Genomic DNA, 15,642 nt, shown 5'->3' with positions numbered 1-15,642 from the left:
AAGTATTTCCTTAAGAAATTACATACCACACTGCATCTTTAAATGTATTTTGAGATTGTAAAACAAGTAAAAAAAATTCCAGAAAAAACACAGATTTAATTCTAACATACGAAATAGTTCAACGCTTACAAACAAAATCTTCATTTTATACAACCTTATTTTCATGGCCCAACTGTGCATATACACCTATTACGACTGTTGATATAACATAATAGCAGATATCCCAGCCAACAAACATACCTTTAATTGGATAAATAGGCCTAAAGCAACAGGTTGTATAAAAAGTACTCAAAACTTGAGTTATATCCATCCAATAAATAGAATTGAAATCCCTTCAAGTTCCGTTTGAAAAGGAAGCATACATAAAGATTTCTAGAGATGGTATTAGACACATGAAAACAAATATCAAATATCTCCACCACCATCATGGAATATGGATACACCCCTACTACCTTTCCTAACATATAAGAGATTTCAAGCCATTATCAGATAAAAATTACACAATGAAGGAAAATAGAAATTTGAAACTATGTTTAGTTTGGTAGTACTCCTGATTTCCTTCATCTCTTCATTTCTTTTTTTTGTTTTTCTGAAGATTTTAGTTTTGCTGGAAATTAATGGGATGATGAGGAAGACGATGATGATCACTTGGCCATCATAACCTTGACAAATTCCTCATAATTTATCTGGCCATCACCATCAACATCTGCCTCTCTTATCATTTCATCCACTTCTTCATCAGTAAGCTTCTCACCGAGGTTAGTCATGACATGACGCAGCTCAGCAGCAGAAATAAAACCATTTTGATCCTTGTCAAACACTCTGAATGCCTCCTTAAGCTCTTCCTCTGAGTCGGTGTCTTTCATCTTTCTAGCCATGAGGTTGAGGAACTCCGGGAAATCTATGGTTCCATTGCCATCAGCATCAACTTCATTGATCATATCCTGCAGCTCTGCCTCTGTAGGGTTCTGACCTAGAGATCTCATCACTGTTCCAAGCTCCTTTGTGGTAATGCAACCTGCCCATCACAAACAACAAAGACACAGGAAAATTAACTAACTCTTCAGGTTCCTATTCCTTTTTTCATATTGAATCTCCCCCAGAGATTAAACCCCAGATGGGAAAAGCTGCAATTAACAAACTAGCATCAGCCCTATCATTCAAAATTCACAAACTAAACCTCGGTATCAACATAGGCATTTGGCTACATTTCAGCCATGAAAACATGCATAATCAAAATTGCTGACAGGAATTGTTGAAAACATATGTTACTATATAATTACAGGATTCACCTTACTGTGCACAATTCTCTCTCTCATTTTTAATGAGAAACTCGCAAGGATTTAATAAGAAATTAACAAAGTGTGACAGAAAAAATAGAATAATGCCCCATTATTGAACTGTATGAACCATATAATCACACATTTGGAGTGATAAATTACCCTACGGTGTTCGAATGTGTACAAGGAATTTCAGAAAGATATCAACATAAAAGATTCCATTTCTTTGACCGGTATGGTATCCTTATCAGAAATCGCCTCTACTTTTCTTCGAACAAAGAATAGTTAAAATTCAACGGTTAAATCCAAATCCTAATCATAGAAATCGCGATTCATATCTACAGAACGGACAAAAACGTACATAGAATAGATCCAAACAGATATTTACCATTTGATAGCAGCTTCTTTCACAAATTTGATAAAAACAATGAATCATGCTCCCATATATTAATTATTTCAACATGAATCACAGAAAAACAACAAGAAAACGGAAGAGACCTAAAAATCCACGAAATTAAGTGACTAACATAAACAATCGACGAAGCAGATCTGGACATATACATAATAAATTAGAAGAGAAGAAAGAAACGAACCATCTCCATCCTTGTCGAACAAGCTGAAGGCTTCCTTGAACTCGGAGATCTGATCATCGGTGAGCTGATCCGCCATTTGCTCTTCCTGTTTTCTTTTTCTAACTGAGAAATCTTATTTTGTTTAGACGAGCTATATCGGAGAGAAAATTAAACTAAATATCTATATATAGGACGAAATAAAGGCATTGCAGACAAAATATATCCGTTTTATATCCGTGTTTTTCATTTTACCGGAAGTCACCCATTTATCAAATCCGCTTAACTATTTCATTCTCCATTTTGCCCTTCTTGATCATTTTCTTTTGTTCAAGGTAAAAATCACGCAAAGCCCTAATCTTTTCGAATTTATTCATTAAATTCCTGATTTTTCAATTTAAAATATTTAACCATTATAATAAATTATAATAAAATACTCAGAGCACTTGATTGGAGGAATAAAGCTACAGTTTTGATAATTTATACTTAATTATTTTAAGTAATTATAAATATATTTTTTTTTTAAGAAAAAAACCATATCATTAAAAAAACGTGAAACAAAATAAAGGGTCTTACAAAATGAGATGCTTACTCCCATATTAGTGGGCTAGGCTAAAAAAACGGCTTTGGCTAAACCATTTGCCACCATATTATTTTTACAAAAAAATAGAGTCAACTAGCTAAATGGCGATAAGTATACATCAATGTACCAAACTCCAACACATCTTCTACCTTTGCCTTGTTTTAAAAACCATCCACCGTATTCTTCACATCCATTTAAACCCTATCAACCTTCATTCTGAACCCTATCTAAAATAAGTTTAAAATAGCGAGCTTCAGTAATATGAGGAGATTAATTATCTAACACACGCTTCATCAGACATTTCCTAATCCGCCATACGTGGTCCTTTCACATTAGGTTGAAATCCACTCATCTCCCGTGCACATATAGAACTGGGTCGATATTGAGTTTAAGACAATTATTCTCTAGCGGCTTCCAACAACGAATAGTAGAAGCTGAGTTTTGGCTTACCAGTTGACCTATCCTCATCTCCATTTAATCGCTAGAAATCATTGAGAAAATTCAAAGAATTACGAGCACTAACAGATATTAGGATAGATCCACATTCTTTTTCTTAGATTCTATAAATCCCATAGATTCATACAAGCTTGATCACTATCTCTCACATCCTTGACTATATCAACAATAGAATTAAAGCAATATGAAAAATCTATTACATTTAATGTGTTAATCTCCAAACCTGCCACTCTCCAACATTCCAAAAGAAGAGGACGGTTGCAAAATATATGAACATTATGCTTACCAAAATCCTCATACAACGCACATGAATTTGGAATCTAGATTCATTTTAAAAATGAGTTTGCTTGATTTAGAAGAAAATTACTATATCATCTCCATAAAAAGCTGCTTACTTAGGAAGTATATTAAAATCCCACACCCCAATCCACCCATGCGAAGAAAAGCCAAATGTATTCTCAAACTGCAAACTCATCGCCGTCCTATACCCAAACCTCACGAAATAGAGTCAAGTTTTCTCAAAGTTCCAAATAATTTGGTTATTATAGTGGATGTTCCTTACAAACATTGATAGAATATTTCCACGTCTCATTATTCATGCCTTGAGATCCAAAGTTCTCCCACCCTAGCATCCTCTAGTCCTTTGGGCTTTGGGAAAAAGAGTTTGGGGCTAAAGCTATCATTATTAACAATAAAAGGCTATGACTAAGCCCTAATAGAAAGACTATCACCAATCTGCCTCCTACATCCTCCCTTAAACACATCTTTTGACTAAAAAATGCTTCTCCAAACTACGCTCGAATTGTGATCTACCTGAACTATCCAGAAATTCCATTCATGAAATATTTCACTTTGATAATACGACTAGCGAGAGCATTGCTATTTGAAATCAAACTTTGTGCTTGTTTAACAAGTAAATCAACATTAAACGAGCCTAGATGATAGAATCTCATACCCCCTTCCTCTTTGATAACTTGCTGGATCCGCTTTGATATCCTTTGCCGGAGTTACCTGCGAAACAAAACCGGAGACAGGATCTCCGGGAAAACTCTCCGACGATCAAGTCAGTTTTTGTAAGAATGAGTCTATAATTTAGCAATAGCTTTGTGGGAAAAAATGTGAACGTACCTCCCCCCTTATTCTTAAGGCCTTTTATAGGTGTTTTTTGGGTAACCGCCGAGGGCGGTTACTCCTTAGTGGGCCACGTTCTGAGGGAGGTTACCCCTTTTTAGGCCATGTCCCTTTCGTGGCTTTCATGGCAACGAACGTGGTTTTGAGTGGGAGTCTTGAAGCTCCGTTTAGGAATTCGGGGCGGTTTACTCGCTGCGCCCGCTTCCTTCATTCGGGTCCCATCCAATCTTAGCCCATGGGGCTTTAATATGGGCTGGGCTTGCGAAATGAATATAACCCATTTTGGGCTTCGCGGGTTATCACATGCCTCCCCCTTGGTCTAGCAAGAGCCCTTTTAGGGTCTTTTTATAGGGGACGCTTCGTCTTTGTCCGATTATTTCAAAGTTTTGAATTTGTGCATTTCTCCTCTTTCGTTTTCTTCGGCGTCGACCTTTTAATTCCGTTACTTCTTTTCCGGCGTTGACCTCTTAATCCCGTCACTTCACTGTGTTGTCTTTTTCATGTAAGTTTTTCTTTTCACATTTGTTCCTTGTTCGGCTTTTTGCTTCTATTTTCCTTTTATTGATCATGTCAGACCTCGACTTCGCGCCGTTTGACGACGATTATGTCCGCGAGGTCTCTAACGAGGTCGAAGAGATGGTTGAGGAAGCTTCAACCAGCTCTCCTGGGTGTAATTCTCATCCCGCCGATTTCCTTCATCTGGCGAATACAACCGACGAGGGTTTAGGTTTTGACCCCAAAAAGTTCATTCCGCCACCTGTCCCAACCCCTCGTTTGTTACCAAAGAAGGATAGGTCGGGAAGTCTGGTTTGTCAAGAGACAATCGATGATTTGTGGGAGCATTATCCCTGGTTTCGAGGTCTCGAGACTATCATTCCTGGGGAGGATAGGGGACCGGGCGATTACCCAAAAGGGTACTTCACTATTTTCGTGGCCCAGATTATCTGCGGCTTCACTTATCCGCTGGCGGATGAGATTGCTTCCGTCCTAGGCGGTTACGGAATCGCGCCCGGGCAATTGCATCCTAACGGCTGGGCCGATTTGACTCTGGACAAATTCTTGGCAGATTGTTTGGAGGTTCCCTTTTCGCCCAAAATCTTCTCCAAGCTCCACCATTTCAAAAGCTCGGCGGGGTATTTCACTTTCATCCGCCAGAGCGGATACTATGGTTTTGACGAGAAGCTGAACAAGATCCGCGAGTGGGATCGATCTTACTTTTTTATCAAGTTTAATGAGGAAAACCCGAACTTCCTTCGTTGCTGGAGCCGACCCGACGTAAAGAGTTTGAATTTCGGGTATCCCAGCAAGGAAGAATCCACCGTTATCACGTTCCTGAAGAGCACTCCTCCTTTTGTATGGACATACGATCAGGCCTTTCATATGCTAAGGAGCCGAGTAGCGATTGCGTACCACGAGGGGGATCGCGTTGTCTATATTCCTTATCACGTTTTTGTGCAAGGTACTTTTTATTTACAAGTTGATGGTTTCTTTTAACCCTTTGCTGGGGTGATCCTTTATCTCAAATCGCTACAGATCGGGAGGCCAAAGCCCTGGCGAGAAGAAAGAAGCGGATGACGGAAACCGCTTCCGTTGTAGGGGCGGATCCTTCTGGAGGGACGATTCCTTCTATTGGGGCGGCTTCCCCGGTTAGGGCTTCCGTTTCACAAGGTCCCGCTTCTGCCTCCGAGGATCTTCCTTTAACCAGGAAGCGGAAGGTAAGTGCGGATACAGAGTCTTCTCGTTCTAAAAAGAAGAACACTTCTGTGTCCCTTACTGTTGGCGGCGCACATGTATCCGCCTCGTCTAAAGGAAAGAGCAGTACCCCCATTCACGAGGTATCTTGATCTACTCCCTCTCGTATTGCTACTTTTTCCTCATGAGCTATCTGCCTTTCTCTTGATATTTTTCTTTATGCTTTTGCAGCCAATCCCTGATATTAGCGGATGGTGGACTAGGACTTTCGGCCTGGCCATGAACTTCTCTTGCAAGGATATTGTATCTTCTATATGCAATGTCCTTGGGCGACTTCCCTCTGCCTCCCGTGTGCGTGAGCAAGTACCGCTCCCTACTGCTGTGGAAGGGATCGAGAAGCGTTCTGTAGAGGTATATTATTGCTTTGTCCTTCGCTTTCAAATATCTTGTGTTCATTGTAACCGCATATTTCTATTCGCCCATTTTTATTTGTGAGACGTGTTATATGCAGATTATCAATTTCGCTGAGGGCATTCTCCGAAGGGATGCAGAGCGAGCCAAGGAGTTGGAAAGTCTTGGTACGGAATTGGCGACTCAGAAGTCGCTTTATGATGATGTCCAAGGGAAGGTGAAGGTCCTAGAGGGCACCTGTCAGAAGGCCGTGGGCGAAAAGGAGGAGGCCCTTAAATCCCTTCAGGCTAAGTCGGATGAACTGCAAAAAGCCCTCGACGACCTAGCTGCTTTCAAGGAGGCCCAAAAGAAGAGGGTTGAGGAGATTCTGGCTGAAGATGGCGCCCGCATCTACTGGTATGGGGAGCGGATTCATGCGACTTATGAGCACGGTCATAAGGGTCTAGTACTTAACCGCCCTAAAGTTCCCATCCCTGAAAAGGATTTAACTGGGGAGTGGGATAAGCTGGAAGCCGAGGATGCTGATATGGATGAGGTACTCTTCTTAGATTGGAAGAGTCTTCAGGATACTCCGATTAGCTGCGAGATCCCTATTCAGCCCGCGGAAGGAGAGGCACCCCAAGCCGTTTCTCAACCTATGCAAGAGGTACCTCTCACCGAAGAGGTTACTGAAGCGGTTACCGATTCAAGGGTTGAGGATTCGCTTGAAGTAGATCCTCATACCGGAGGAGATGAGGGAGTCGCCGCAGTCCAGGAGGGCATTAGGGGCGAAGGAGAGGAAGCTGTAGCATAGCTTAACTTATATTTGGACTTTTGTATGTAAAAACCATGTAACAAACCGCTTTGATATATATATTTTCTTTCGGTTGTTGCTTTTCATATGTGTGTGATTGTCACTTTTTTGCCCTTTATATGTGCCCTTTGTCCTTTTACCGACTCCATATTTGTGTTTCTTCATAGCTAGGGTGGCCAGACCCTTTTTGCAATTTTGAGTACTCGTTTATTCGCTTAATTTTATGCCTTAACTTATAATTCTTCTTTCGAAAATAATCATAAGTTTTGATCATAAGGTTTTGCGAGTGATGCGTAATCATGCATCCGCCTTTCTTTAACAGGCAACACATTTATGTGTTTTTGATTTTAACCCTAAGGTTTTTTGCGAGTGATGCGTAATCATGCATCCGCCTTTCTTTAACAGGCAACACATTTATGTGTTTTTGATTTTAACCCTAAGGTTTTTTGCGAGTGATGCGTAATCATGCATCCGCCTTTCTTTAACAGGCAACACATTTATGTGTTTTTGTAAAGAATCCGCATTTTGTTGTAACATACTGAGTGAATGTAATAACTTTTATTGATGACGAGAAAAAGTTTATTACATATGTACACCGATTGTGTGGGATCGAAGCCTCATTAAAACCTTTTATCAGAAAACCCAGTGGGAAAAACTCATAAAAGGAAAAAGAGTACTCGTCATTTCCTCGAACTACTCGGCCTTTCTATATAGGCGTAGATTCTCGAGATTCCAGGTGCGCGGGAGCTTCTTTCCACTCATTTCTTCTATTTCGAAAGTGGCCGGTCCCATCTTCTTGGATACTTTGTATGGCCCGATCCAGTTGACGCCTAGCTTGCCTTTGCCATCTCTAGACTGTATTTTATATGCTTTTTTCAAGACCAAGTCGTTTTCGTTGATCATTACTTTTTGCACTCTTCTGTCATGGCATTTCTTGATTCTATTGCGGTACATTGCCATTCGCATGTAAGCTTTTTCTCTTCGTTCCTCCACAGAATCCAAAGCATCTCTGATGTTGATAGGATTTTGTGTGTCGCAATAATAAATTGTCCGATCTGTGGGCGACTTGATTTCAACAGGTAGGACTGCTTCGGCTCCATAAACTAGCGAGAAAGGTGTTTCGCCTGTTGCTGTCTTTACAGAGGTTCTGTATGCCCACAACATATGGGGTATCTCATCCGCCCAACCTGTTTTTTTGTCACCTAGCCGCTTCTTGATGCCTTGAACCATGGCCCTGTTGGTAACCTCCGTTATACCATTTGATTGGGGATGGTTTACAGAAGAAAAATGATTCTTGATTCCCATGCTTTCGCAGTATGTTTTGAACTTGGCACAGTTGAACTGGGTGCCATTGTCGGTTATAAGCTTCTGCGGGATCCCAAATCGCATGATAATGTTCTCTCGTAAGAACTCGATCATTCGCTCAGGTGTTTGTGCGGTTACTGCCTCCGCTTCTACCCATTTGCTGAAGTGGTCCACTGCGACTATCAAATACTTCCTTTTCTTTGTTGTTTCTGGGAATGGACCCACTATATCAATTCCCCATGTTGCGAATGGCCACGCCGTCATTATAGTGATTTGTTCAGCTCCGGGAACATGCTTTTCATTCGCATGGATTTGACAGTTGTGACATTCCGCAACCATCTTCTGGGAATCTTCCACCACCTTGAGCCAGTAGTATCCCATCAGTTTGACCTTTCTTGCCAATGCCGCCGAAGCTTCGTGCGCGCCACAAATTCCTTCGTGTAGTTCTCGCAGCACATAGTCTCCTTCATTGCGACTAACGCATTTCAACCATGGACATGTGTACGATTTCCGATACAAAGTTCCATCCCGCATTGAATATCGTGCCGACTGCCCAATTATTTTTCTGGCTAAGCTCTTATCAACCGGCAAAACTCCCTGCTCCAGATATTGACGGATTGGCATCCGCCAATCTTCATCGTCTTCCAGTTCCTCGATGATCATAATCTGATCAACCTCGAATGTTGGTGCCAATTTTATTTCCAAGCTGCATGCTTTTTGACTCCATGGTTCTCTACTTGCCGCTGCTTTTGCCAATTCGTCAGCTTTTGCATTTTGGCCTCGTGGAACATGCACCATCTCCCAAACGACTCCCTTGTGCGTTAACTCTTGTGTCAATCTGCCGACTACCTGATGGTATTTTACTAGCTCCTTCTGTTTCACCAGATAATTTTTTATGATCTGGTTTATCATGAGTTTGGAATCGCTGTAGATTACCACTCTTTCTGGGGTGAGTTCATTGAGCAACTTCAATCCGCATATCATTGCTTCATATTCTGCGGCATTATTGGTAGTTTTGAAAGTTAATTTTGCTACATAGCACAGGCGGATAACCTCCGGACCTTTGATGACGATTCCTAGCCCAACTCCGTCTGCAGATAAGGCCCCATCTGTTTACATGCTCCACTCTTCTTTTTGTGCCTTTGGACATTCATCATCATCCCAGGTGAATTCGTTCACGAAGTCGGCGAGCACTTGGCTCTTTAGCGCTGGTCTTCCTTCATAGCGGATATCGTATTCGCCCAGGCGAATTGACCATTCCATCAACCGGCCGGATGCGTCAGGTTTCTGTAATGCCTTTCGCATTGGGATGCCAGTTCTCACAATGATAGTATGCGCCTGAAAGTATGGTTTCAATCTAGCCGTCGTGGTTATCACTGCGAGGGCCGTTTTGTCCAACTTCGAATACCGGAGTTCGGCATCCTTCAGGACTTTGCTCACGTAGTACACTGGATATTGTTTCCCTTCTTCTTCTCGCACCATCACAGTGCATATCGCCATATTGGTGACGGATACGTAGAGAATAAATCTTCTCCATCCTCCGGCCTACTCATTAAGGGCGGATAACACAGTAATCGCTTTATCCCCTCGAATGCTTCTTGACAATCCGGCGTCCATTCAAAGGACTTGGATTTTTTTGATGGCATTGTAGAAAGGCAGACATCGCCTAGCTGAGCATGATATGAATCGCCCTAATGCCACCAACCGCCCGTTCAGTCTCTGTACTTCCCTTATGTTTTTTGGCGTCTTTATCTCCATTACTGCTTTAACCTTCTCAGGATTCGCCTCAACCCCTTTGCCGCTAACAATGAAACCCAGGAACTTTCCCGCTCTTGCCCCGAATGTGCATTTCTCTGGGTTCAATTTGAGGCCATATTTGATTAGCACTTCCAGGATTTCTTTGATATCCTGCGGGTGGTCTTGCATTTTCTTGCTTTTGATGATCATGTCATCAACGTAGATCGAGAAGTTCTCGCCGGATTTGTCTGAAAATATCTTGTTCATCATCCTCTGGTATGTTGCTCCCGCGTTTTTCAATCCAAAGGGCATCACCTTGAAGCAATAAGTCGCCTGGTGAGTTATGAACGATGTTTTGATTTCATCCGCCTTCTCCATGGGTATCTGGTGGTAACTGGATTTCACGTCGGTGAATGATAAAGCTTCATATCCTGCAGTTCCATCTACCAATATATCAATGTTAGGAAGCGGATACATATCCTTCGGACATGCCTTGTTCAGATCTTTGAAGTCGACGCACATTCTGTACGTTCCATTTGGCTTTTTGACTAGCACCACATTGGCTAACCACTCCGGATAGGTGACTTCTCGAATTGCATTTGACTTTAGCAAATCCGCCACTGCTTTTTCAATCGCCCTTTGTCGCTCAGGAGCATGTCCTCTCTTTTTCTGTCGCACTAGGGTTGCACCTTTGTCTACATTCAAACGATGGGTTGCTACATCTGGACTTATTCCTTTCAGTATTTCATTTGGGGCGGCAAATGCCGACTCACATTGGACCAGCACCTCGGCAATGGCTTTCTTCGTCTCTTCGGGGAGGCCCGTCGCTATTCACACATTTTTGTCGCTTGAGATGGCGAATAGTTCCGTTTCTCCTAATGCTTCCGCTGGCAACTTCTCCTCTACCCTAGCTTCCTCGTCTGGCTTTGGTTCAAGTGACAATGTATAGGCCTGTTGAGATACAAGTTGATCACCTTCAACTATGACTCGCCCTTGGTGTGTTGGCAAATGTAACGTTAAATGCTTCATTGAGATGAGCGACTCCGTCTCCGACAGGAATGGCCGTCCCAGAATTATGTTGTAGGCCAATGGGAGATCAACAATTGCGAATTCTAAATCACCTCGCCATTTTAGATTCTTATCGCCCATTTCTGCCTCCAACACCACCTGCCCACTTGTTTGGGAGGATTGACCCCCAAAACCAGTTACATCCATGAACGTGTGTTCCACCCGCTCGTCGTTGATTCCCAACTTGTTGAATGCTGTCCGGGTAATGACGTTGCAAGAACTACCTGTGTCGATAAGGACCCGCTTGACGTCCCATCCTTCAACGGCCATCGTGATCACTAGGGCATCCGCATGTGGCTCCGTGATTCTCGCAAATGAGTAATTGAGGGCATCCCTCCTATGTGTGTTGCTCTTTCACCGTTCACGGCGAATTCTTTTTGTTGGAGGCTCGTAGATTCTGCCTGCTATCACGTTTATCACCCCTTTCTTCTGCTTCTTTTCTGGCCGTGTTTCTCCCTCATGCGGGAGCGTTGTTTTCTCATCAGCTGTTTCTTTTCTTACAAATTGACTCAGCTTGCCTCTCTCGATCAGTTTTTCTATTTCCTTCTTCAGTTCGTAGCAATCATCTGTGTCATGGCCATTCAACCTGTGGAACCTGCAATATTTGTTAGGATGTCGCCCCAAACTGGTTCGACCTTTTACCTCGGGGAACCGCACATCCTTCTTCAGGGGGCTCTTTTCGATCCAAAGTAACACCTCCTGGCGAGTCGTGTTTAATGGTGTCTGATATCCGCCACTTTGAAAGGGGCGATCGCCTCTTCGAACAAAATTACTTTTGGACTGGGTCTGGCGCCGATTGTCCGAAGTGGATCTAGCGGCATCTCTTTCTCGCCGGGTTTGAGCCCTATGTTCCCTGTTGACATCATCCACTTCCATGAATTCCTTTGCTATTTTTATGAGTTCGGCCACTGTGCGTGGTTTGTTACGAATGATTTCTTCCCGCATGCTCCAATCTGTGGTTCCATCCGCCATGATGTTGCGAATACTCACGATATCTGGGTTCTGCAATCGCACCAGGATATCGTTAAAGGCGACAACAAATTCCCTTAGGGAATGATAGTTTCTCTGTTTGATCTCCTTCAGCTGCCTATCTGTCACATCTGCCGCTTTACAGCCCACAAATTTCGCACAGAAATCCCGACTATATTGATGCCAATTGTGAATAGATTCTGCCGGCAAAGATCGAAACCAATCAGATGCCGCACCGCCTAAAGTTGTCGAGAATAACCTGCAAATTATGCTTTCACTTGCCCCTGCAACATCCATTAACTCTCTGTAGTTCCTGACATGAGCCTCAGGGTCAGAATTTGGATCCCCATAGTATTTTGGTATGGCAGGTGCTTTGATTCTGTGATCTGGAATGAATTCCCGCAACGAAGGGGCAAAAGGTGAATCGCTCTGGACCTCTGCTCTCGGCCTAGGCGAGTACCCCATTCGCTCCATCATGCTTCGTAATTGATCTTCTAAGTCAATATCGGGTATTCGCCGGACTTCTTCCATCCGTTGCTGGTGAATTCTGGGTGGCATCCACCCGCCCATCGGTGTTGAGACGTGTGCCTGTTGGGGGACTAACCGCTGTCCCGTTATAGGATCAAAGTTCCATGTGTGCTCTCGCCCAAGAGTAATCAACTCCGAATGTCTGTGAGGAAAAGGTTCCACTTGTTGTAGCGTAAGATTGCCTTGCACTCCTGGCAACGGTTGGGATGGCTGCCAGGTCGGATGTATCGTCGTAATGAGATCTGGGTGCGAGTAGTTGCTCGGGTGGCTGTGTGGGTTTGTGCGACTACTCTGGCCCACTTGATTTGGCGCCTGAGATGGCTGCAGGAGGGCCGATATGACAGGGATAGTCGGCGATTGTGTTGAGATAACCACAGGTTCTTGAGGAGCAGCCGCCACGGCGGTATTGTGTTCGGCGAGGGCAGTTAGTAAATTAATCATTCGATCTCCAGCCGCCTGGCTCATGTTCGAAGCCAAGACTTGTCCTGCCATCTGCATGAAATCACTATTGGACATTTCCATCTCAGTTTGCACTTGGACTTCCAATAAGGGACTCAATTGTCCCGAAGGACCCGATGAGCTAGGCACCACAGGCTGTGTACTTGCAGGTTGCGAATTTGCAATCCGTGAACCTCGTGAGTTCATGCTAGTGGATCTGGTCGTAACACCGGTCGTTCGTGATGGTTCTGACATGTTCTTCGTGTACCTTTAACCAAGTGTTGGTAAAAAAGGTCCACGTTCACCGCACCAATGATAACTTGCTGGATCCGCTTTGATATCCTTTACCGGAGTTACCTGCGAAACAAAACCGGAGACAGGATCTCCGGGAAAACTCTCCGACGATCAAGTCAGTTTTTGTAAGAATGAGTCTATAATTTAGCAATAGCTTTGTGGGAAAAAATGTGAACGTACCTCCCCCTTATTCTTAAGGCCTTTTATAGGTGTTTTTTGGGTAACCGCCGAGGGAGGTTACTCCTTAGTGGGCCACGTTCTGAGGGCGGTTACCCCTTTTTAGGCCATGTCCCTTTCGTGGCTTTCATGGCAACGAACGTGGTTTTGAGTGGGAGTCTTGAAGCTCCGTTTAGGAATTCGGGGCGGTTTACTCGCTGCGCCCGCTTCCTTCATTCGAGTCCCGTCCAATCTTAGCCCATGGGGCTTTAATATGGGCTGGGCTTGCGAAATGAATATAACCCGTTTTGGGCTTCACGGGTTATCACATACCCCCTTCCTCTTTTATCAAACAAAGTCGATCCCAGGAAGACCAATGTATACATCTTTGACCATCTTTCGAACCCTACCAAAAAGAATTCATCATCTTTCAAGATCATCACACAAAGTCTTCGGAAGTAAGAAGATGCTCATACAATAAGACATGATCACTTGAGCCACAAACATTGTCAAATTTCTTTACCAGTGTGGGATAAAATTCTACCAGTCCAACTAAAAAAAACATTGCTAGAGCGTGTCTCTCAAATAGCTAAACATAGTTTGCTTTTTCTTACCAAACATAGAGGGAAGCCCTAGATAAAGACTAATATTTAGAGGGGATTGGACATCAAGGGCACCTTTAATCTCCTTTTGAATCGAACTAGTGACATTCGTACTATCAAAATATGAAGAAAAGTCAACCGTACTCTCAAACTGCAAACCCATCGTGGCCCTATAACCAAACCTCATGAAATATAGTCCATATTTCTCAAAGTTCCAAATAATTTGGTCCTTTTAGTGGATGTTCCCTGCATGCATAAATAGAATATCTTCAACATTATTAGTCTAAAAAATAACCTCTAATATCTCCACATCCCATTCTTCATGCCTCGAGATCCAAAATTCTCCCACCATAGCATCATCTACTTCTTTAGGAAAAAGAGTGCGGGGCCAAAACCCATTATTATTAACAATTCAAGGCTTTGACCAAGCCCTAATAGAAAAACCATCACTAATCTGCCACCTAAATCCTCCCTTAAAAATAACTTTTGACTAAAAAATCTTATCCAAACTACGCTCAGGTTGTGATTCCTTTGCATTATCCAAAAAGTCCCATCATGGAAATATTTAGCTTTGATAATGCGACTAACGAGAGCATTACTATTAAAATTAAACTACATACTTGTTTAACAAGCAAAGCAAAATTAAATGATATTAAATGACAAAATCCCACACCCTTTTACTCTTTTATCAAACAAGATCCCATGAAGATCAATGTATATGTCTTCGACCATCTTTCGAACCCTACCAAAAAGAATTCATCATCCTTTTGAGCTCATCACATAAAGTCTTCAGAAGTAAGAAGATTCTCATACAGTAAGACATGATCATTTGAGCCACATACTTTATCAAAATTCTTTACCAGTTTGGGATAACATTTTACCGCTCCAGCTAAAAAGGCATTGCTAAAGCCTGTCTCTCAAATAGTTATTCTTTCCAACCAGAGAAGGAAGCCCTAGATAATGACTAATGTTTAGAGGGGAGTGGGCATCAATGGAACCTTTAATCTCCTCCTGAATCGAACTAGTGTCATTCGCACTAAAGAAATTCCAAAGTTTCTCAAATTTACTGAGTGGCCTGAAAGCGCTTCATACCTATTAAGAATATGCTTTATTGTGGGATAAACTATCGCATTATCTCTAAAGATAAATAAAATGTCAGTAGTGGATGTTAAATGGGAGGCTCGAGGGGCATTATGACTAGCTTTACACTCGTGAAATATCCCTTGAGATTCAGCTTCCTTCATAAGAGTTAGGAGGCCCTCATAGCACATAATAAAAGATACAATGCACCGAGTCTCGCTAGAGAAGACCTATCCTCTTCTCCATTAAGAATAACATGGTAGTGCACAAAAGTCTCACAAAGCACCAATCCACAAACTTATTATAAAAACCCAAATGTAATATAAGAGCCCGAAGATAGGGCCATTTGATGCGATTATAAGCTTTACTGATATCAATTTTAAAATCGGTGTCCCATTGCTTCCCCTTAACCTTTTTTTTCAAAGTATGAATAAGCTCAAAAGCATCAACTATTTTATTAGTAATGGATCTACTAGGCGCGAAAGATGATTGTTCCTCAAAGATAATGTTAGAAAGAACACATTTAAGCTAATTTGCCAAGACTTTAGCC

The 15,642-nt window shown here is 42.5% G+C and overlaps 1 protein-coding gene across 1 annotated transcript; it reads right to left on the bottom strand.

Moving 5' to 3' along the window:
* Positions 1-257: 257 nt before the first annotated feature.
* Positions 258-2,034, bottom strand: LOC136206815 (calmodulin-7). Its single transcript, XM_065997990.1, has 2 exons — positions 1,874-2,034; positions 258-1,018 (listed from the first exon to the last, which is right to left on the bottom strand). Exons 1-2 carry the CDS (start codon positions 1,947-1,949, stop codon positions 645-647), a joined length of 450 nt encoding a protein of 149 aa, XP_065854062.1. The 5' UTR covers positions 1,950-2,034; the 3' UTR covers positions 258-644.
* Between the last annotated feature and the right edge of the window lie 13,608 nt (positions 2,035-15,642).

This window comes from Euphorbia lathyris, chromosome 9 (assembly GCF_963576675.1).
Source record: "Euphorbia lathyris chromosome 9, ddEupLath1.1, whole genome shotgun sequence".
NCBI lineage: Eukaryota > Viridiplantae > Streptophyta > Magnoliopsida > Malpighiales > Euphorbiaceae > Euphorbia > Euphorbia lathyris.
Note: the sequence above shows the minus strand (reverse complement) of the source record. Positions and strands in the feature narration are given on the sequence as shown.

Excerpts from the sequence above, each read along its gene's own strand:
- LOC136206815 (XM_065997990.1), bottom strand. The coding sequence starts at position 1,949 with ATGGCGGATCAGCTCACCGATGATCAGATCTCCGAGTTCAAGGAAGCC. Across the intron at positions 1,019-1,873 it reads GTTCGACAAGGATGGAGATG|GTTGCATTACCACAAAGGAG; the intron begins GTTCGTTTCTTT and ends TGTGATGGGCAG.